This window comes from Lithobates pipiens, unplaced genomic scaffold (genome assembly GCF_037356315.1).
Source record: "Lithobates pipiens isolate NorthernLeopardFrog02 unplaced genomic scaffold, aLitPip1_a1.2 Scaffold_25, whole genome shotgun sequence".
Taxonomy (NCBI): Eukaryota; Metazoa; Chordata; class Amphibia; order Anura; family Ranidae; genus Lithobates; species Lithobates pipiens.
Genome location: NW_027507787.1, coordinates 197,458,417 through 197,481,292, shown reverse-complemented (window position 1 = coordinate 197,481,292; position 22,876 = coordinate 197,458,417). Strand labels below are relative to the sequence as shown.

The window sequence follows — 22,876 nt, the reverse complement described above, 5'->3', positions numbered from 1 at the left end:
ATCTAGAGGAGGTTGTTTGTTGTTGGTGTCCCTTGTTATTAATTTGACTTTGTGTTTTTGAAATGTACCTGCCTACTCACAAATAAACTGTCCTTTTTGAAGTAAAACACATAGGCAAGTATTTCTTAAACCAAAAAAAAACTTTATTTAGGTGTCAGTAACAAATAAAGAGGGAGGCAGCGCTGGAGAAACTGGGGAGATTAGCAAAGCCTTTGGCCCCCAGGGCACAAATCAACTATTTAAATGCAAAAATTGGTGGGCAGAGGGGTACATATCTGAGGGAGAGCAGTCTGGTCCTGAAGTCCAAGAAACCCGGAACAGCAGCAGATGACATCTATGTTCCCAGGCTGTGGTCCTACAAGAGGCTGCATCTTCTGTTAGACCAGACTGAATCCAGGTCATCACTCTCTGGTCTTCCTTCCACGCTTCCTTCCAGGCTGTGGCTGTGGTGCTGGAGGTGTGGCAGAAGGAAGAGGAGGAGCATGGTCCAAATCACACAAGTTTGTTGTTTGTGTGATTTGGCCCAACAACCCCTTGTTGAGGGTGTGGATGTTGAGCTCCTCACACAAGAGGTGTTGCCTCTCCTCCATTTGCTGGAGTTTGCAGGCAGCCAAGGTGGCAAAGGCCTCTTGATATGTGGGGGTGGCCTTGAGGGCTGCTGAAGCCTCCCCGATGAGCTTCAGAGCCGACTCCTCCACATTCCCCCCCTTTCTGGCCCTTTTGGGTGGAAGGCAGAGGGGAGGGACTTGTGATTCAATCAGGCTCCTACACCTGCCCACCTCTTGGCTGCCGCTTACCCCGCCTCCTCCTGGCTGCCACTTTCCACAGCCACCTCCTGGCTGCTGCATTCCACACCCTCCTCCTGGCTGAGGTCTTCCTGTGTATGAAAAAGGGACATAGTTTTAGTTTTTGGTTCATCAAACACACACACAATTTTCAGCTCAAGACTGTTGCAAATTGTTAACAAATAGAAAAAACTATCATTCTGAGCCCAGAATTTTTCATTCTTGGCCCAAATGTTTTGGCCACTACTGTCTATTGATATGTGAAACACTTTCTAAAATCAGCAATTAGTGAGCAAAAATCAAGTTAACATCATTCATTTTTACTCCAAAAATATGTAGAACAATACTATACCTGGCTCAAGCTGGGCTCCTCCAATTTTTCCTGAGTGGAAGGCCCAGGTTGGGTGTCGGAAGACTCAGCAGGGGTGGAATGAAGCATAGAAGGACGCGTGGAAGGGAAGAGAGGGATTCCCTGACCTCAGACTGGTCTGACAGAAAATGCATCCTCTCTTAATAGCACAGCCTGGGGACATAAACATCATCTGCTGCAGCTCCAGTTTGCATGGACTTCAGCACCTTCTTGAGCTCACTCAGATATGTGCTCCTCAGGCCACCAATTTAATTTCTTAAATAGGTGATATCTGCCCTGGGGACCACCGGCTTCACAAACTCCAGCAGTTTCTCCAACGCTGCCTGCCTCTTTAATTTGTTACTGTAGTGTGGGTGTGTAGCTTGCCACAGACAGGGCAGCTCCCTGTACTTATCGATGAACAGAGGGAGGAAACTATGGTCATTAAACCCATCCATATTCTCTGCAAAACCCAACACAAGACAAACCCTAATGTCAGGCTAAACTCTACTAAATCTTGTCCCAATACAGGCCTCAATCTAGAAGCAGTATAGGCTAGTGATGTACCAAGTTAAAATTTGTACCTTCATTTGCACGATCGGCGCGTCAGCTTCTCCTAATGCCCCTGACGTTCTTTCTAGACTATTCCCCGCCCCTTCTCTTTCAGCGCAGTGGGGAGAGCACATGGCGGAGACACAGCTGGGGCATGCTAATTCCACTAACGAGGAGGAGGACGAGGAAAGCCCAGAGCTAGAAATGTCCCGATCCCGGAGGAGAAGATGTAAGGGCTCAAATATGTCTTTTGGAAAGATGTTGGAGATGGTGGACATATTGAAGAGGAACGACTATGATGGGAAGTATGAACCTTACCCAAACCCAAAATATCAGAAAGACCAAGATCATGACTAAAGTTGTGAAGAGTCTTCAGAAGATTTTTGGGGTACGACGATCCAAGGATCAACTGAGAAAACACTGGTCAGACCTGAAACTTAGGGAGCACGATCAGTACAGAAGGATCAAGCAAATTCTTCAAAAAAGTAAGTAGTTGTCATGTGTTCATATTATTATCATTGCTTGCATACTGCTCCATGTGCTTTGATTTCTGTTGTACAGTTTAAAATGGCCACTTTCATGTTCATGGGTTCAATTGTTCATAATAAACATCATTCGTTAGCCCACTCCAAAACGATTTTTTGCCAACTTGCACTTGACTACATTTGTTCACACAACAGGTAAGTATTCCAGCTTTAGAAAGTGTCAAAAATAATGGTTTCACCTTTGAACTCTGCCAAAAAACACAATTGTGCGACACTTCCAAGCAATGTTTCATATTCCTATTTCTGCCCTCAAATATCTGTCTGCTAAGTATTCATTTTTTACATTCTCATAGGGGAGAGAAGACTCGGGACGTCTGAGGACACCAGGGACCCCACACCTCCCAAAGAAGGGGAAATACCAAAAGCACAAGCAGGGGAGGAGGAGGAAGGAGAGATTGTTGAAATAGGTGAAATTGGCACCACAACAGGTAAGTGTCGGAGACCACAGCTTCAGGTAAGCTAATCAATGTATGTCTGCATATTTATAATACACGGTGTGTTTTTTTAATTTATTTTTTAGGTGATGTGGATGTTGTGGAAGAAGAATCACATTTTACCAGTGAAAGTGCCCAGATCCTCATTGGGGAGATAATGGGGTGCAATCGAGATTTAGAGAATATACAGAAAAACATCAATGATGTTCAATAAAAAATGAAGAATGTCATTGATGTTTTAGGCAGAGTCTGAAACACCCAAAACTAGCTAGCATCCATTTTAAATTTTAAAAAACACTTTTATATTTTTAGAAAAGCCAAATTTGGAAGATGCACACAGCGTGTCAACATGTACTATGCCCCATCATGGGGGATCAATGTACGTGTTTTGTGGGTGCAACCCCTTCCTTGCTACTAAAGTGGCTGAGATGAAGGTTTTGCACCCCCAAAACATGTACATTGAAGAAGGGAGATAGCACATGTTGACATTAGGCATGGGATCAGGAGGAAACTGACAACTTTTTGATTCTCAATTTGTGTGCATTTTCCAAATTTGGCTTTTCCAGGAGTGACACCCCATCTGATGAAGGCAATATCAGCACATGTCTGATATGGTCTTCACTTTTCAAAGTTGAACTTTGTATGTTCCTGTGTTCTGCATGTTATGTTTTGATACATGCCTGTTTACACAAAAACGCTATGTTCGAAAAATGTTACCCAAAAAAGGAAAATTTATATCAAATACTTACCGTAATTTTCCTTTCCTGATGGACTCCATGGCAGCCTACGTATGGGTTAATCCCCGCCTCTCATACCTCATAGGACCCCACTCTCATAAATCTTTGCTTCTGAACAGAGACTGTGTTCCGTAACTTAGCCTACTCCAGCAAATGGGAGGGAACTCCTGCTGCCATGGAGTCCATCAGGAAAGGAAAATTACGGTAAGTATTTGATATAAATTTTCCTTTTTCCTGACAGACTCCATGGCAGCCTACGTATGGGAAATAACTAGCCATACACACCCGGGTGGGAAATTGCTGGTTAACAGAAAAAGGTTTAATTGGCACCGTCAACAGATAAGACATGCAAACCAAAATTAACCGACGATAAAGAAGCCGGCTCAACACAATAATGTGTCATAAAGGTATTAATTGATGACCATGAGGCCGCTTTACAGATTACTTCTGGAGAAACATGACGAGCAGCCGCCCATGATGTTTAAACGCTCCTGGTAGAATGAGCCGTCACCGCCTCTGGAGGAGCCAAACCCTTAGCTTTATAAGCCCCTTGAATAGCCTGAACAATCCAAGCTGCGATGGTTCTTGAAGAAGCACGCGAACCCTTATTCTCTCCATGGAAGTAAACAAAGAGATGGTCAGAAGTCCAAAAAGGAGCTGTGGATTCTAAGTACTGTTTTAGAACTTCTCCAACATCTAAAGGATGAATGTTAGAATCTCCGGAAGTCCGAAAAGTAGGAAGAACAATCTCCTGGTTCTCATGAAATACAGATGTGACCTTAGGATTTGACCCTAACATGGGAACCAAGACCACACGATCCGGGAAAAACGTCAGAAAAGGTTCTATGCAACCCAGAGAGCTGATCTCGGAGACCCTCTTGGCCAATGTTATAGCCACCAGAAAGGCGGCTTTGAGAGAAAGAGCCTTGATAGATGATTGAACCATATGCTCAGGTCTTTCCTCTGAAAAGGAATCCCGGACAAAAGGAAGATCCTATTTGGAGAATCTTGGTTTTTTCTGGGGTCTGAGTCTTATTGCTCCCCTGAAAAACTGTCTGACAAGACGGTGTTTGGCCCAGGAAACGCCAGTAAATGCTGAAATTGCTGAAATTTGAACTCGTAAGGAACTCACTGATAGTGACAGGTCTAGTCCCGTCTGTAGGAAACCCAAAATGTCTTGAATCTTCGGATCACTACAGGAACTGCCAACGGAAGAAGTATAGTCAGCAAACTTCGCCCAAATTCTTTGATAGACTTTATTAGTACCTGGCCTTCTAGCATTCAGTAGAGTAGTGATGGCAGTACTTGGATACCCTAATGCTTCCAACCTTCCCCTTTCAAGAACCAAACCATCAGATGAAGATGGGCCGGGCATGGGTGAAGAGATGTTCCCTGTAGCAGGAGATCTGCCCTGGAAGGGAGAGGAACTGGATCCCGAAAACTCAGCTGCATTAGGAGCGGAAACCACGGCCTGTTGGGCCAAAATGGAGCAACCGTCACCACCATAACTTTCTCCCACCTGAGTCTTGAAAGGAATCGCAGGATGACCGGGACTGGGGGAAAGGCATAAGCCGTGTGAAACCTCCACTGATCCGTCAGTGCATCCATACCGAAGGCCTGAGGACAACGACACCTCGTATAATATTTCTCCGGATTGAAATTGCACGGGGAGGCAAACAGGTCCACTTCTGGCAGTATCCCCAGAGACAGAATCCATGTGAATATCTCGGAATGGAAAGACCACTCGTTGTCCAGGGAGAACCTTAATAGGAAGTCCGCCTGGACATTCTGAATTCCGGGGAGATAAACCGCCGTCAGATTTGACAAGTTCATCTGAGCCCAAGACATGATCGGGCTCACTTCCCTCGGCAGAGAGAGAGACTGCGGGTGCCTCCTTGTCTCTTGATATAAGACACTGCTGTCGTGTTGTCCATCCTTAGGAGAACCGAGGTCCCTGAAATCAGGTGAGAAAAGGCTTGAAGAGCACGGAGAGCAGCACGAAGCTCTAAAACATTGGATACTACCTCTTGGGCTGGAAATTCCCACACGCCCTGGGCTATTTCTGACAGACACAGGGCGCCCCAGCCCATGTTGCTGGCGTCCGTCGTTACTGTGATCCAAGAGACGGGAGCTAAGGAATGGCAATTGAGGAGGTTCTTTCGTTGGAGCCACCAGAAGAGACTCTCCCGCATGGAGGGGGTTATCCTGACCAGATGGTCTCGAGACCCCTGGTCCCATTGTAGAAGAAAACCCTTCTGAAAGGGACACATCTTCCATTGTGCCCACTTTATCATGGGGCTGTGGATACCATAGTGCCAATTATCTTGAGGCACTGTGAGGCCCTGAGAAGAAGAGAATGCAATGCAGGCCGAATCCTGTCTCGGATCACCGGAATTTTCTCCACCGGTAGGGAGATGGTACTTTCGACCGTGTTGAACTGGGCTCCGAGAAAAGTCAAAGACTGAGTTGGGTCCAGATGACTTTTTTTTTTTTTTTGGTTCAACAGTCAACCGAATTCCGTGAGTGTCGAGATGACTTGAGTTCGATGTAACAGTAGCTGTTCTCTGTCTTGGGAAAGCAATAGTAGATCGTCTAGGTAATGGTGTAATCGAATACCTTTGATCATGATTAGTGCTACCACAGCCAGTAAGAGCTTCGAAAACACTCGAGGCGATGTTGTAAGCCCGAACGGGAGACATACAAATTGAAGATGTAATTTGCCCACTGCAAACCGAAGGTACCTCTGAAACTCTTTTGCGATCAGAACATGGAAATAAGCATCCTTCAAGTCTATGGAAATCAACCAGTCGCCTGGTTGTATTGACTGACGTATTGTTAGTAATGTCTCCATCTTGAATTTTTCCTTCTTGATGAAGGGATTCAGATGCGTTAGGACGATAACTGGTCTCCAGGAGCCATTCTTTTGAGGACCATAAAGAGGGGGGAGTAGACCCCTTGAAATCTCTCTCTGGTTGGGACCAGAATGGCAGCGCCTTGAGCCAACAGGGAATCTGTGTAAGACAGGAGTACCTTTCTTTTTCTTTTTTTTTTACAAGTGGTAGGATTGTACCTTGATGTAGTTGACTTAGAGGATTTTTGGCTTGAAGACTGAGCCCTTCTCCAATTCTTCCTAAATTCCCGACCAGGCCTGTAACGGCGAGCATCTCTAGCACGCTCTTGTTCTTGTCTGGGCTGAACTTTCCTCTGACCCAAGAGGCAACGATCCTGGGGTAAGAACCCTGATTTACCCCCAGTAGCACTGGAAATTGCAGAATCAAGTTTGTTCCCGAAGAGGGAGGGTCCCTCACAGGGAATCTTACACCATGCCTGTTTAGGGGCAGGATCTGCAACCCACGGACGAAGCCACAGAGCGCGCTTCGCAGTAACTGAGGAGAGCATGACACGTGCCACTAGGCGGATAATATCAAGGGATGCTTCCCCCAAAAGACTGATGCTAACTTCAGTTCATGTACTGGTGAATTCCGGATAAGTTCTTCCGAAACGCTTCCCAAAGCCGCACCAACCTCATCCGTCCAAGACTCCATGGCTTTAGATAATGCTGCAAGAGCCAGAGCTGGCTTACAAGCCATGCCTGCGGTGATATAAATGCGCTTCAGGTCGGTGTCAATCTTCCTCTCTAAACCATCCTTGAACGAAAACGGAATCTTCAAGAGGGAGTGTAACATGTCTGACTAGACGCATTAGAGCCGCATCAATAAGAGGGGCTGAATCCAGATATTTAACTTCCTCGCTTTTAAACGGGTACATTTTGGCAATCTTGGAAATTAAGGAATTCTTCCTCTCCACTTTTCCCCATTCGTCTGAAATAATCTCACTGAGCTCACCCAAGAAGGGGAAATTCGGGCGGTCCTTCTTAAGGTGTTTAAAGTACTTCCTCTGTTTAGAGGGTGCTTCAACTGGCTCTTCCCATTTTAGAGCGTCCTTGACCGCTCTGACTAACTGCGGGACAAAAGAAAAATCAAAACCTGCAGTTGAATCATCAATCTCACTGTCTGAAGATTCACTTGGAGAGACACTGTGTCTGGAGGGACCCGGAATTACGGGGTCTGCATCTACATCGACAAGAGCTGTAACAGAAGGAGGATTAAACATCCGATCAGACTCTGCTTTGTTCAGAGATTCTTGAACCACCTTCCTGACCAATGCATCCACTTGCTGGTCTCCGGCTCCCCTTTCCTTCATAGCTCTGGAATAACAAGACTCACAGAGAGATTTTACCCTCTGGAACGTGAGACTTACAACCCCAGCAGGCTTTCTCTAAGCGGCTGGAACAGTAGGTTGAATGACGACCAGATCCAGATCTTGATCTATGGTGTCTGGAGGGTGATCTAGAGCGTCTAGAACTTGACGTAGACTGACAATGATGTAACCTAGACTGGTCAGAATCTTTGCGTGCCGATAAATGATGTTCAGACCTAGAAGGGCAAAATAGAAAGAAAAAACTACAGCAAGAAAACCAAAAGTAATTACCGAAAACAACCCAGCAGAAGGAAATAATATTCCTACCTGCAGCGTAAGGGTTGGCCACTGGGGGGCGATGATACGTCCATAATGAGAAAGTCTGTATGCTGGAGAGATTCAAAAACACCATAAGCACCTGACAGGAATCAAATAGTAGAGCTTACTGGCGAACAGAACATACCTCCAAGCAAGACACACAGCACACCAGGAAGCTGCCTTTCTCTCGCCGATGGTGACGCCCCATGCCCCCCTGGCGTCGGTCAGCGGAGTTCGTGCGCATGCACGATCACCGCTGTCTTCCGAAAACTGCGCACGTTCGGACCAAGCCTCGATCCGAACGAGGCACGCACCTGCGCAGAACGAACGGAAGAGGCAGCGGATTGGAACGCAACTGCGCCCCAGCCGCCATACATACCAGGAAATGGAAAGAAGGAGATGACAAACAACACACATAAACAGGCTGCCATAATGATAATGATTAAAATCAATACGATACCGCCACTGCACAATCCCAATCCATCCTGACTGGGGGTACTCCACCCACTGCACGAACGGGACATCAAAATAGAGGCCTCCTGCTAATAGCAAAGGATGTATGGCCAAATTGCCGCTTGCCTGCCAATGGCAGGTTAGTAAGCTCTTCATGGCATCGCATATATCGCCCGTTTCCACCCGGCTAATAGCTGGGACTGCTGGAATCCACAATCACCCTCAGGATCTTCGTGCAAACAGGACTGGACCGGAACTCTTCGTAAGGTAAGCAAACACCTTGGTCCTAGGAGGAGGACAAAAAAAGGAACACAGTCTCTGTTCAGAAGCAAAGATTTATGGGAGTGGGGTCCTATGAGGTATGAGAGGCGGGGATTAACCCATACGTAGGCTGCCATGGAGTCTGTCAGGAAATAATGTTTTATATACACCAAATATGTTGGTTTGTTGTAAAAACCCTTTTTTAAATGCACATGTGAATGTGCTTTGAGTAAAAAGTTAAATTATCAACAATGTGTGGCTTCCTTTTTCAATGTGCAAAAGCAGCATTTGTAGTAAAGTTGTTGTTTTCTGTGACAATGGGTGTTATTTACTAAAGGCAAATCCACTTTGCACTCCAAGTGCAGTTTCAGGTGCACTATTGCAGTGCACTTGTAGTGCATAGTGGATTTGCCTTTAGAGAATAACACCCACAGTGATGTTTAAATTTCCCCAATCACACCATTTTCATTACCCCACATATTTCTGCCATGGTGCTGAAAATGAGCAATATTGTTGTCAGTAATGCCCTACATACGTTATCAACAAGAACAAGGTGTGTGTGTAGCAGACCCATAACATAATTAGATTATCTGAAGAAGAGACTTGCTCTGAACTTGGGTTTGCATTGTTGTAGAAAAAGGCCCAAAAAAAAAAACCTAGGCCAAGCCAAGCAGTAAATGAAAACAAAGATTATTGGAGTTGCAAAGAAAAATGTATTAAAAAAATTCCTCTCAGACCGTGTCTGGCATATCAATGCCCCCCTACCCACAAGGTACTCCACATATCTGGATCGGACCTCACGGGCGCTTTGGGGGGGCAAGCCAGGACGAGCAGCTTCAAGGGCCGTGAGATTCACATTTTCCATCAAGTCTGCATCAAGGCCAAGTGAGGCCACATAGTTTACGGAATGTTTTTTAAAAAAATTGTGCAGAACGCAGCAGGCAAGCACAATATGATTTAGTTTATATTCCACCATGTGTATTGGAGTCAGAAATAGGATTTTTTCCCAAAAGTGTTCTCCACTACTCTTCTGGCTCTGGCCAGCCGCACATTAAAGATCCTCTGATCCGGGGTGAGGGTCCTCATCGGGAAAGGCCGCATCAGGTGTTTTGCCAGAGCAAACACCTCATCTGCGACAAAAACGAACAGGAGTCCTTCTACATTCTCCACTGGAGGTGGCAAGCCCAGACTGCCACTCTGGAGACGCCAGTAGAATTCCGTCCGTGCAAACACTCCACCATCCGACAAATGGCCATTTTTCCCCACGTCCACATACAGGAAGTCATATGTCGTTGACACCACCGTCAACATCATGATACTATTAAACCCCTTGTAATTATAACAGTAGGACCCCGAGTTGGGGGGTAGGACGATGCGGATGTGTTTCTCATCAATTGCACCTCCACAATTGGGAAAGTCCCAACGGCTGGCAAAGTGGGAGGCCACAGTCTGCCATTCCTGTGGTGTTGAAGGAAACTGTGGAATCAAGCAAGAAAAAAAAATAGTCATTTTGCACATCAACATTGCAAGCAGATTAGACACAAACATTTTTGGCCAAGATCAGTATAGCATTTTTGGAAATGAGTATTTAAAGCCAAAAGTATAAGGTCCCCTTATCAGATTCCTCACCCTCCCACCACCCGCCACCCCATCTGATGGCCCATTGCAAAAAATTTGTGGGGGGGGGATGTTTTGGACAGGTAACCCTCTCCACTTCATTGAGAGCTGAATGCATAAATAATGTGTGATACTTTGGCCAGCCCCTCCTTACTTACACTATTGGCAGACCACCGGACAGGTAAGAAGTGTCATAATACAAAAAAAAAGGAACACACTTTGACATTCTGCTATTACCTATCAAGATAATAATAGGAGAAAAAGAAAACTTTAAACTGTAGCATTTGAAAGTATCGAGGCAGGCCCTTGCACTACATGCTTTGGTGAATTCATCCATAAATCTGACCAGAAAAAAGGTAGGTATAGTGTGTATTGGGTTTGGCAAAGTCAACAGATAGAGGATTGCTATCAGCTGACCTAGCAGTGGGGGGGGGGGGGAGTTTCTAATGAGTTTGACCCAACAAAAAAAAATCTGTCACTCTGCATGAATTTAAGCACACACATAACATTTGTACTAATTTTAAGGGGTGTTTAGGGGAAAGCAATACTATGGAGCTGACAAAATACATTCAGGGCAGTGATCAACGACCCCTCTGCCTCAGAAAGATAGGCGAACATGTCGTCAGCATACAGAGATGTAGATTTCTTCCAGGACATTTATCCTTCACATCCTCGTCTGCTCTCAGCAGAGCTGCCAGTGGCTCTAAAGCGAGGGCAAACAGCAGGGAGGACGATGGGCACCCCTGTCGAGTGCCTCTTGCTATTTCAAAAGTGTCAGTGTCAAGTGAGCCACTGACTTGACATACAGTAGCGTCATTCATGCTATAAATTTGAGCTCGAATCCCAAACCCCCAAGGACTGCTATTAAGTATAGCCATTCAACAGAATAAAATTCTTTGTGAGTGTCTAAGAACACCACTACCCTAGTATCAGGACTGGACCCTGCAGATTGAAGGATGGTAAAGAGACAACACAGGTTTACAGCTGTTGATCTCAGCAGTATAAAGCCAGTCTGATCAGGATGAATAACTGTTGTGTAATTTTGAAAAGCTTTCTCTGCTTTATTGAAACATATTTTTCAGATTTAATGAGTTTCAGAACAATGTTCCAGACTTTCATTGGAAAAAGTGTTTGTATAAACATTACAGATCTTATCCAGTTTATTGACATAACTACCAGTAGCGGCCCATCTATATGGGTCACAGGGGTGCCACCCCCCTAATCCATGCGCCTGGTCCCTAATTTATATGTAAGGCACCTGGCGCATGGATTCCAACTGGAGGAGGGTTTTTTTTGCTTTATATTATGTCTCAAAAATTGTAAACAGAATCATATTTTTTCATGATCCTTGATTCTTATTGAAAAAGTAGCAGTATTAATAAACTTTTCATTTAAATCTGTTTCTAAAAGTAAAGATTTTGGTGTTACACACATATACAGTATGCCATATGTGTTTTTTATCTCTTTATCTCTTTTTATCTCTTTTATTTTCATTTGAATACACAGTACATTTGGAAAGGTATTTATATGAACTGGAGACATAATTCATCCTCTTCTTTAAAGTATAACTAAAGGCAAAACTTTTTTTAGTTTTGGATAGAGTGAAGAGGGATTAGAACATCTGTCAGTTTTTATTGCTGTCTGTGCACCCATTAGGAAGATTCATCCTCCCTGTTTGTCCTGTTTACCTTGTGGCAGACCCTGACGTGTAGAAGGGGGCTTTTCTAACAGCTCTGGTTGAAGGACCACTGATGTTGTGACAGTGGCCGCAAGAGTGCAGGGAGGTATGAGAGCCTGCAAGATGTTCCGTCAGCCGTGGCAGAACTGGAAGTGGAAGAACTGGAAGTGCTTCAGCAGGTGTAGGACCAGCAGGAACCATGCATATCTGGCCGTCTGCTGCTGACCTGGATGCATGGTCAGACAAGGCAGGTCAGCAGTAGACGGTCAGATATAGGCTTTGCACAGTAAAACGGGCAAACGCACATCTGCGCCTGCACACCCGTGTAAATCTTGAGGCCTCAGCCAAACTATGGCTAGTGCCTTTGTGATATTACTGTTATCACCAAGAGTGAAAGTGAATGAAAATCCAGAATTTTGGGTTGTAACCAGAAAAGAGGGGAAATCTTCCAATGGGAAGATCTGACAGACACTAGTTCTGGTGAGAATCAGGGATTGCTGCACTTTGGAGGGCTTTCCTCTCCATTCCTGTATTGGCTTTAGAGCAGGAAGTAAAGGCAAATCTTCCTGGTGTGGTGAGAACCCCATCAGCTATGACATAGCTATGACTTCTTGCTTTCGCTGTGAGGCAGGAAGTGTAAGCAAAAATCTCCAATGGTGTCATAACCCCATCAGCTACGGCACATTGATCACATGCAGGCTGGAGGCTTTATTAAAAACAAAAAATAAAAAAAACCTTCTGCTTGTAGATGCTAATTGTGTCCCTAAAGTGCGGTTAAACCTTTAGCCAGCGTTTGACATGTATGAATTAATCTAGGAGTATAAAAACTATTGTATGGGGAATACAGTAACACATACTAGTAATAATACTTCCAAATACCTTATTTAATTATTTTTTAAAATGATCACATGACATTAATTCCTTTTCTCATTACTTTTGCAGATCACTGCAGGAAGCATGCTTTGCTTTTCTACGGCTGCCTAGCATGGATTGTCTGTTGAAGTTACATGGTTTCATGGGGATGAGGGGAAACTTTTCTAATTTATATGAAAAATACATTTAAAAATGCAGCAAAACACCTATATACAAATCCTAATATTAAACTGGCAGTGAGGCTCCCTCTAGAAGCTGCTACCAATCACAAGCTAGGAGCCACCCCGCAAGCCTTGGTTCTGTAATAGGGGCATGGTCAGCAGAAGAGAAAATCTCTCTATCATTTCTTGCTGGTCCTGCCCCATTATTGTCATTGTTATCACATGGGGCAGATTGCAGAGGCTAGGAGAGGCAGAATTAAATCAACAGATGACAGTGGAGCATGTGCAATGCATATGACAATGCAGCAGTCAGGGGATTGACTTCTACATCAGGGACACAAAGAGAGGTACATGAAAGAAGAGCTACCCACCCTCCCTGTCATCACGTGCACTTTATGTGGAGCATCCCCTTTGCATCAAAGGGGGACTTTGGTTATAAAGTTGATGGAAGTTACTTTGCTTGAGTCATTAAACAATTTTATGAATATTAAATTGATTGGTTATGAATTTATAATATGGTTATGAAATCTATATGTTATGTGAAACCAATAAACATGCCGCGACCATTTATGCCAACAGTAGATTGTGGTATCTTTTCATTTTATGCCAACAGTAGATTGTGGTGTCTTTTCATCTAATTGATAAGATTGTGCTTGGCGATGGTGGGAAATAGTGCGGAGTGCAATCCCGTGGTAATGTTCCTTGAATTTGCCTAATAACTTGCTAAATCTTGCAACACAAAAAAACATCCCACAGTGTACTCATCAGGTCATATTGCATGTAATATTTCCTAAAGCATTGTTTTCCTGTCTAGAAATACAATTTCCATAATACTCTCAAGTTTGTACATTGCATCTCAGTTGTACTGAATTATTATTAATGAAAATGTTCCAAAGCCCAAGAACAAAACATGTAGCATTTAACATTACAGCTTACTATTCCTTAGATTTGGCTCTTTGATTTGTTTTTTTTGGTTTTTTTCAGGCTTTTTTCCTTGATTTATACCAAGTATTCCTGCCAGTAACACACTCCCTATCCTATGGTGGCAAAGCCGACTAGTTGTACAGTAGCTTTGGAGAAGCAAAGTTGTCAGCTTAGCAGAGGAAGTTTATTAGAACTGCAGAACCCCCCATGATTTCCAAAGCATAGGGATTTTTGTATTCTGTTTTTGAGATAGGACTGAATAGTGCACATGACACCAGAAACCACAGTATTTCTGGCAGGATCAACAGGTATTTCTTGCAATTATCAATAGATATGCCAAAATGCTGTTAATAGCATATTTAACAGACCAAAGGTGAATAAATAAGAGAAGTTTGTTGTTAGTGTTTAGATATACTTACAATATTTTAAGTCGTCTGCACAGAAACTGAAAAAAAGAGGAAGATAGCGTGAAAGCCCCATTATTTGAATATGTTTTACAGAAACACGAACAGGCAGTTGATAAATAGAGTTTAGCTATTTGCACATATTTTCCGGGGCCTATATATTTGTAAACTAGACAGAACAATTGTAACCTATAACATTTCTTGTATAGTAAAGCAGTTTTTATTTTTTCCCCAGACACTGAGGATTTAACAAAGGAAATTACAAAATGTACACCTTTCATCATTGTTTTGAACTAATGCTGAACGTACAACATACCTGAACATTTTGGCATTGAATGAGAAATTATTAAACTACAAATTGTAGACATTTATTAACTTTGCTTGGCATGGCTTCTCTGTACATCATAATTCCAGTGGTCTCCCACCTCATTTGTCTCATGACTGGCTCACTTGCAAACATCTTTATCTTGTGTTTAAACTTTCTAGACTGGATGAAGACCACAAAATGGAGCCCAGTTGACCTCATTATCAACTGCATTGGTATTATTAACCTCTTCATGCAAGGATCAATTGTATTCAACCAGATCTGTGTTTTACTCTTTCTGGAATTCTACATTCAAGTCTGGGTGGTCAATTCCTTGATCGTTATGATGATTTCTCTAGCATTATCCAGTCTCTGGTGTTCTACCTGCCATTGTTGCTATTATTTCGTGAAGATCACCACTTTCCATTCTACAAGATCAAGGTTAAGTTTCCAGTGATGGTGCCCTGGCTGCTGTTTTTCTCCTGTACTATATCCTGGGCTTTTGGATTGGTTGCTTATTGGGACATATACGTAGAGAGCTCATTACTTCCTGCTAATGCTACAAGGGGTGTATCCTATGCTCATTTAAATCATAAAAGCAGGTGTGACTGTATTTTTCAAATTTATATGTTAGTCGCTGGTGTTCCATTCACTATCATCCTTATCACAGCTTCAGCAATTATCTTCTCCCTGTGTAATCACATGCAGCAAATTAGGAAGAACAATGAAGGTCCTGGAAACAGCAAACTCTCATCGCACATTAAAGCCACCAAAACTGGGATTTTTCTGCTTGTTTGGTACTTAATTTTCTATAGCATGCTAAATATGATATTTAGTGAAAAGGGTAACAGCTTACTATTTATTTTTTGCGTTATTGTGGCATCTTCTTTTCCTACAGGAAATGCAATTATTTTAATTAGTGGAAATAGGAAGCTGTTATTGAAGTTGAAGCATCTTTTGGGTATAAAACAAACAAGTCTCAATGTTGAAGTCACTGCCACTACTTACTAGATCTATGCATCTGTTTACAGTGTATTGGCTTGAGACATCTAGGAACTAATAATTATGTTACTTAAATTTTATTTAAATTGTATCCGTAGCTAAAAAAAAAATCATTTTTTGGGGGTTTAGGATAAGGTAAAGAAGGGTTAGATCCTGTCAGATTTTCATTGTCATCTGTTTTCCTGTTGGGAAGATTTGCCCCCTTTCTATTTTCCCTGTTCGCCATTGTCACCATTATTGTTCCAATTCACCTTTTTCTGTAGATAATTTAAACTTGGATTTACAATACAAACGGCTTGCAAACATAAACATGCAGGGGTTGCTTTACTAAAGGCAACTAGGCTGTTCACTAAAGGCAACTAGGCAAGGGAATGTGTACTAATTTTCTACAGAGCTTAGTGAATGTGGTGAAATTTCAGTTTGCAAAGGATACCCCATTACACGGAAGGAAATGTAAAAAAAAATGCTTGCACATAATTGGATGATGGGAGTCAGCAGAACTTTACCTCATTAACTATGTTGTGAGGAAATTCCATTGCAAGGTACAATTTCTATTGCAAAATGAACAGTCTTTAGTAAATCAAACCCACTGTCCTACAGCCAACTGCAACACATGCTTCCGTTTTAGGGATGCTTTCAATTTTATATATTCTCCAAAAGTCGATCACAGCAAGAATTGTTTATGCAGGAATGCCAATCAATGCAAATCAACAACATTGCTCCAAATATGCATATTTTTAACTGGATCATAGAGAAACAAGAGAGTGTAAAATCTGGTGCAGCTCTGCATAGAAACCAATCAGCTTCCAGGTTTTTTGTCAAAGCTTAAAGTGATTGTAAAGGCTCGTTTTTAATTTTTTTAAATAACAAACATATCATACTTACCTCCACTGTGCAGCTGGTTTTGCACAGAGTGGCCCTGAATCTCCTCTTCTGGTGTCCCCCGGTGGATCTCGCGGCTACTCCCCACATCAGATAACCCCCTAGGAGAAGCACCCTCCTTGGGGGTTACCTTGCAGTCGCACTCCCAAGTCCAGCATTTGCATTCATAGACACGAATGCTGGACTCGGCCCTGCCCCCGGCGCCCGCATAATTGGATTTGATTGACAGCAGTGGAAGCCAATGGCTGCACTGCTATCAATCTATCCAATCAAAAGCCGGGACCCCGTGGAGAGAGGAATAGCGCGTCTCTGCCGACAGAAATACGGGACTGAGTTAAGTAAACCGGGGAGTCTAGGGGGCAGTCACTGTCAGGTGTTTTTTCACAACCCCTTTAATTGAACAAGCTGCAGTCAGAAGCTGATTGGCTACCATGTAGAGCTGCACCAGATTTTGCACTCTCCAGTTTTAGTAAATCAACCCCCCCCTGTGTCCCATATAAAATGTAAATTGTGCTGACCTTATGCATTTTTTTAAGACCTTGCAAAATCATGTATCCATTATATATTAATCAGAATATATTGTATATGTAAGACATTTCATAAAGCTCAGCTCTCACATCTAGAAATAAAATGCTATAGAACACAACAATTTGTACCTATAGCATCCCCTCTGCATTTATACTCATCATGTTTTTTTTGTTCCCAGACACTATGAGTACAAAGAAAATTAGAGAATACATTTTTTTAGCAATTTACATCACTGTTTTGACTATTATATAAAATACATTATACTATACTGGGTTATATTTTTGATGTCCGTACAAAAACTATTTAAAGAAAATTTTAAATTTAGAAACAATACAGAAGGTAAAGGCTCAAACAGGAACATCTTACTCTTTTTACATTCACTTTTTAGATTTTGATAAACATCACAAAACTCTACCCAGTTGACCTTATCATTAGCTGCACTGTTCTTATTAACATCTTCCTCCAAGAACCAAAAGCATTTAATCAGATCTGTGCCTTATGCTGGCCATAGACTGAATGAATGTCGAATGGTTCCTGATAACCCAAACCATGGGAGGCCCTGTCAGCAACCCCCTACCAAACAATCTGAAATTTGAAGGAGCTGGGTGGAAAATTATTGGCTGAACAGCAGCTGCATCCAACCAAATGTAGCTACATTTTGGTTATTCTGAAAGCCACAGGTCATGGCTGTCAGAATACAATATCCAGCAGGGGAGATTCCTACATCCATGCTGTCTTGCCCCCACACTGAAAAATAGAAATCTTACAGTGAATGGAACGTTTTTACCATTTCTTGAATTCTACACTGATCAGGATTTCAGTATCATAATCCAGTCTCTGGCTTTCCTCCTGCCTGTGTTTTTTACTATTTCCTGAATACCATCAGTGACCATCAGACATGGTTCTACAGTTGTTCTCAACCACTGGGCCATGGGCAATTGTTGGGACATGGTTTCCAGACAGCTGATGGCAACATCTTAGAGTCTGGTCTAGAGAAGGATCTTTGTATCCCTCACTGAAGACTTTCACGTGGAAGCTGGGGGGCAAACAGCTGTTCGAGGACATTGTGAAGGCTGTTTGAAGAAGATTTTGTAAGACGTTTGTCCTCCTGTTTATTTCTGCTATCGTTTTTGAGTATTCTGAATTGTTAAGTCTTCTCCTGTTCAAGTTTCTGCAAAAAAAATCCACAAAAAGACATCCTCTAGACCAGTGTTTCTTGACTCCAGTCCTCAAGGCGCCCCAACAGGTCATGCTTTCAGGCTCTCCATTATTTTGCATAGGCGATTTGATCAATTTCACTGCCTTAGTAACTACCACAGCTGTTTCATTTGACGGAAATCCTGAAAACATGACCTGTTGGGGTGCCTTGAGGACTGGAGTTGAAAAACACTGCTCTAGACTGAGCCTGAGCTTGTGTTGTCAGTGTGCTTTGACTGTGCCTGTGGTAGGTAGCCTCTGTACTAGCAAGGAAGACCAGGGCATAGTCTCAGCATCTTGTGTTTTTGGTTGTGAAACAACCCCAAAGTTGGTGGAAAATAAAAAAGTTATAAACAATAAGTTAGGCACAATTAAAAAGACTAATGTGAAAGGTGCAGTAAAACCATTCAGTATGTAATATGCTAATAAAGGATTACTGAAAGATCAATTCTGACTGGTTGTTATATTTTATTTAATTTTAACTGGCTCAAAATGAAAAGGTTTGTAGTCCTTACCTTTTTAAATACAAATGTATGTGATTATCTATGGCTTTAGCTGGGATTGATGAGTGCCAATATTTTAGACTGTCAAAAAATATCTCTCTATTGGATGAGTTTGACTGAATAGATTTGCAATGCAGGGCACTGGTTTGAACACCATATTCTTGCTTTTACAAATCTGTCATTGGTCCTTATACTGCACACAAATTCTCCGTCAAAGAAATCATGCAATGTGGTTGAAACACATAGTAATCTCAAACCACATAATTTGACAAAAAGACATAGGAATAAACAATTGACAGGTGTTGTATTGACTTGCAAATACATTCTTCTTGATATGCTCTCTGCTAATATGTAAGACGAAGCCTGAGATTTTGCTTAACTCAAGCAGAGGTGAAGAATTAGACAGCCTTTGAAACTACAATCACACACAGAAGAACATACATTATCTCATAAATCTATGAAATCTTCTTTTATAACAGACATCTGCAAATCAAACCTAAAAAGAATACTTGATGACTTGTTTGGCATAAAGGACTAGCAAACCTGTTTAAATGCTTTGGATATATTATTCTTAGAATACAAACCAGACCCTAATTAGAGAAGTAATTTACTAAGGATCCTGAAACAAAACTATCATCATCATGGATAGCTTATACATTGCCAGTATAGCCATCCATTGTATACTTTTTGTAACTGGCATATCTGGAAATATCTTCGTCTTAATCATTCACTTTCTGGAGTGGCTAAAAACTCGTGAGCATAATCCTTGTTATCTCATGATTAATGCCATTGGAATTTCGAACATCTCTCTGCAAATAGCCAATGACATGGTAGAGATTTCATACTGTATATTGCCAGATGCCTACAATGAAGACTGGATAAATAATTTAACGACAGCTCTTTTAGCGTCTCTGTCATTATCCAGTCTCTGGTGCTCCACCTGCCTCTGTTTATACTATTGTGTGAAGATTGTCAACCTCAATGGACCTATGTTTTATAAAATCAAAGCAAATCTTCCTGTTGTGGTACCTTGGGTACTTGTATTCTCAGTTGTTCTGTCTTGGTTGGTTGGAATGCCAGCCCTATGGGATCTGTACACAAGCTATTCCTTTAAAGCCGTAAACATTACAGGGAATGCGACATTAGAAAAATCAATTTATCCCAATGAGAGTAAATGTAATTGTATATTTTACTTATATGTTTTAGCTGCTTCTTTGGCATTTGTAATAATCTTCTTGGCATGTGGGACCATCATTACCTCTCTGTGTAAGCACATGTCAAGGATGAGACAAAACAATGAAGGACTTTGTCATTCTAGAATAAGGACTCACTTATCAGCAGCTAAAACAGTGACTGCTCTACTGATACTTTATTTGATTTTCTATGGGGCATTTAGTTTTATAAACAACCCAGCATATGCCCTGGATGAAGTAACAGGAGTAATATGTTTCATTGTTATGTCCACATTCCCAACAGTAAATATGATTATTCTAATCATGGGAAATAGAAAACTGTTGAATACTCTGAAGCAGATATTGGGTATGAAATCTAGTGTCATCAATACTGAAATCACTGTTACTACTTATTAATGTATATAAGTGTGGGTGTGAGTGTTTGTGTGTGTGTGTATAGTACCGGATTTAAACCTTGGGGGGCCCAGGGCACTTCAAGTTGGGGGGCTCTCCACATAGAAATGTAATTATATGACAACTGAAAAAGTGAACTGAAATGAATGACAAATAGCTTTTGTTTAGAAAAAAAAAAAGGTTTCAAAGAAGACACATGTCTTATATTTTTTGTCGATTTTTTTGATTGAAAGAATACACATCACTCAGGTAATTAGAACTGGCAAGTCATACATCACAGTAATGCATCACACTACAATATTTTCAAAAAGTCTTTCTTCCTGCACTTAGCATCTGCAAAATCTTTAATCAATTAATCAAATTGTATAATCTCGAGGACTCTCGACAGCCGGTAGGCACAGAATACTAAAGGGATAATTTACTATAGCGCCGCGTGCTAATTAGTTCTAATTACTGCTAAAATTATGCAATCACAGTAATTAGCGATAAAACCGAATTCACTATAGTGCTGGTGCAAAAATACCCCCAAAATCTAATTTACTATAGCTCCCGGAAAACAGATAGCACCCAAACCCTTATTCTTGTTAGGACCTGGAGAATTGCACATGAAAATAAGACCATGATATGATCGCCTAAATAATACTGAAATATGTGGTAAATTTTTAATAGATAATCGTCTTTTAAAGTGTGTGAAAAAGTGATTTCTACAATGAAATATCTTTAAAGCGGTTGTATAGTGGTTTTTTTTTTTTTACTTTTATCTACAGGTAAGCCTATAATAAGGCTTACATGTAGGTAAAAAAATATCTCCTAAACCTGTATGGTTTAGGAGATATTGCAATCGCAATGAGCCGCTGACTGCAGTGGCGCATGTGCACAGGGGATTTTCGGCTGAAAGCCCGGCAGACGCCGGACTTTACCGGAAAGAAATCTCCTGTGCGCATGCATGGGAGTGACAATATCGCGGCTCTGGCCAATCACAGTGCCGGATCCGCGATACCTGGAAGACACGCCAAGGGAACATGTCAGCTCCCTCGGCGTGTATCGGGTGAGATGTCGGGGGCTCGTTCTAAGGTAAGTATTTCATAATGAGCTAGTATGCGGTGCATACTAGCTCATTATGCCTTTTCCCTTGCAGGTCTAAAAAAAATGTCAGCGGGTTTACTCCCACTTTAATGGTAGAAGGAAGAGATAAATTCTGCGTCTCTTTACAACTAGGTGGCAGCACAACTGAGCATGCTCAGACGTACAAACTACTCTCATTTTAAATCCCATGGCTTTTTTACCAAGAGTTATAGTAAATACCAAACTGAGCGCTGGGTTAAAGAGCATTTTTTGGGACTGAAAATTTGAGTTATGTAGCCCAATGTAAGTAGTTTCAGCCACTGATTCTAATGGTACAATTGTAACTTCCCCAAATAAATCCTTTTCATGTTGAGATAAAATGTATCTCTCTCTCAAATAAATTGTCCTTGCAACAATGTTGCTTCTTCATCATCTATTTTGTTTTTAAATTGGTTGTACACCCTGCACAACCACTTTTACCTACAGGTAAGCCCATATTAAGGTGCTTGAAATATCTCTTAAACCTCCATGGTTTAGGAGATATTTATGAAAGACCCGAGCACTGATGACTACAGCGCATACGCACTTTAGAAAGGGCACATCGTGATGTTTTTAATAGGGGTCATGACATGTCTGGTGGCTCCCATGCACATGCGAGGAGGTGATGTCACGCGACTCTGGCCAGTCACAGAGCCTGAGTTTGCGGGCCCAGATGGAAGAGGGGCTAAGATGGATGCTCCCTATTTAAGAATGCTAGGAGGTGTAAAGTTTTCATGTTTTGGTAAAATATTTTTTTTTTCTGTCACTTTCACTTGTTGCTGTCCATTTCACAAAAATCTTCACCCAAAATCACACAGGTGTCTTCACAAACCACAAACAATACTATTGCTGATGCAAATTTAAAATGAGTCACAATTTTGTGTGTTTTTTATTATTTCCAAATGATCATAATTTGAGCCCAAAAAATTTGATATGTGTACCAACATCAGAAATAAAAAGGGTAACATCATTATTCTACACTCACACACCAAGAACCACCAAATATCACATAATAAATCAAGAAGAATAACTCCTGATGTAATTCCACCACCTATATGTCCAAAGAAATATAGTATATGTGTATTTATCTGTAGTAGGAGGACTCCACATGTGGCAGCTCAGTGGCTAATGGATTAGCACCTCTGTTTAGCAGCCCTGATGGTTTGAGTTCAAATCCCAACAATGCCACTTCATATAGAGACGTTGTCTGATTTCCCTATGTTGTTAAACATAACTCCTGACTCCGGTCCTTACATAAATTATGTCTAAATGCGGTACTTATGTGTAGGAGGGTTCCACCACCATTGCAAAGTGTCTCATATGTTTTCCATGGACAAGGACTCTAATTGGCCTTAACATTTCCCCACCAGCATTAATTGCAGCCTCTTACCAAGCCAAAACCTACAAAATGATACCTGTTTATCTTTCAGCATGTTGACAGCAGTCAGCTATAACCAGCCTTCAAAACAGATTGCATAT

General features: G+C 41.9%; 1 protein-coding gene and 1 pseudogene across 1 annotated transcript; both read left to right on the top strand.

The window, feature by feature from the left end:
• Positions 1-14,672: 14,672 nt before the first annotated feature.
• Positions 14,673-15,606, top strand: LOC143929818 (taste receptor type 2 member 1-like; annotated as a pseudogene).
• A 3,742-nt stretch (positions 15,607-19,348) lies between these two features.
• On the top strand, positions 19,349-20,296 carry LOC143929817 (taste receptor type 2 member 40-like). Its single transcript, XM_077453793.1, has one exon. The coding sequence runs from the start codon at positions 19,349-19,351 to the stop codon at positions 20,294-20,296; it is 948 nt and encodes a 315-aa protein (XP_077309919.1).
• The last annotated feature ends 2,580 nt before the right edge of the window (positions 20,297-22,876 follow it).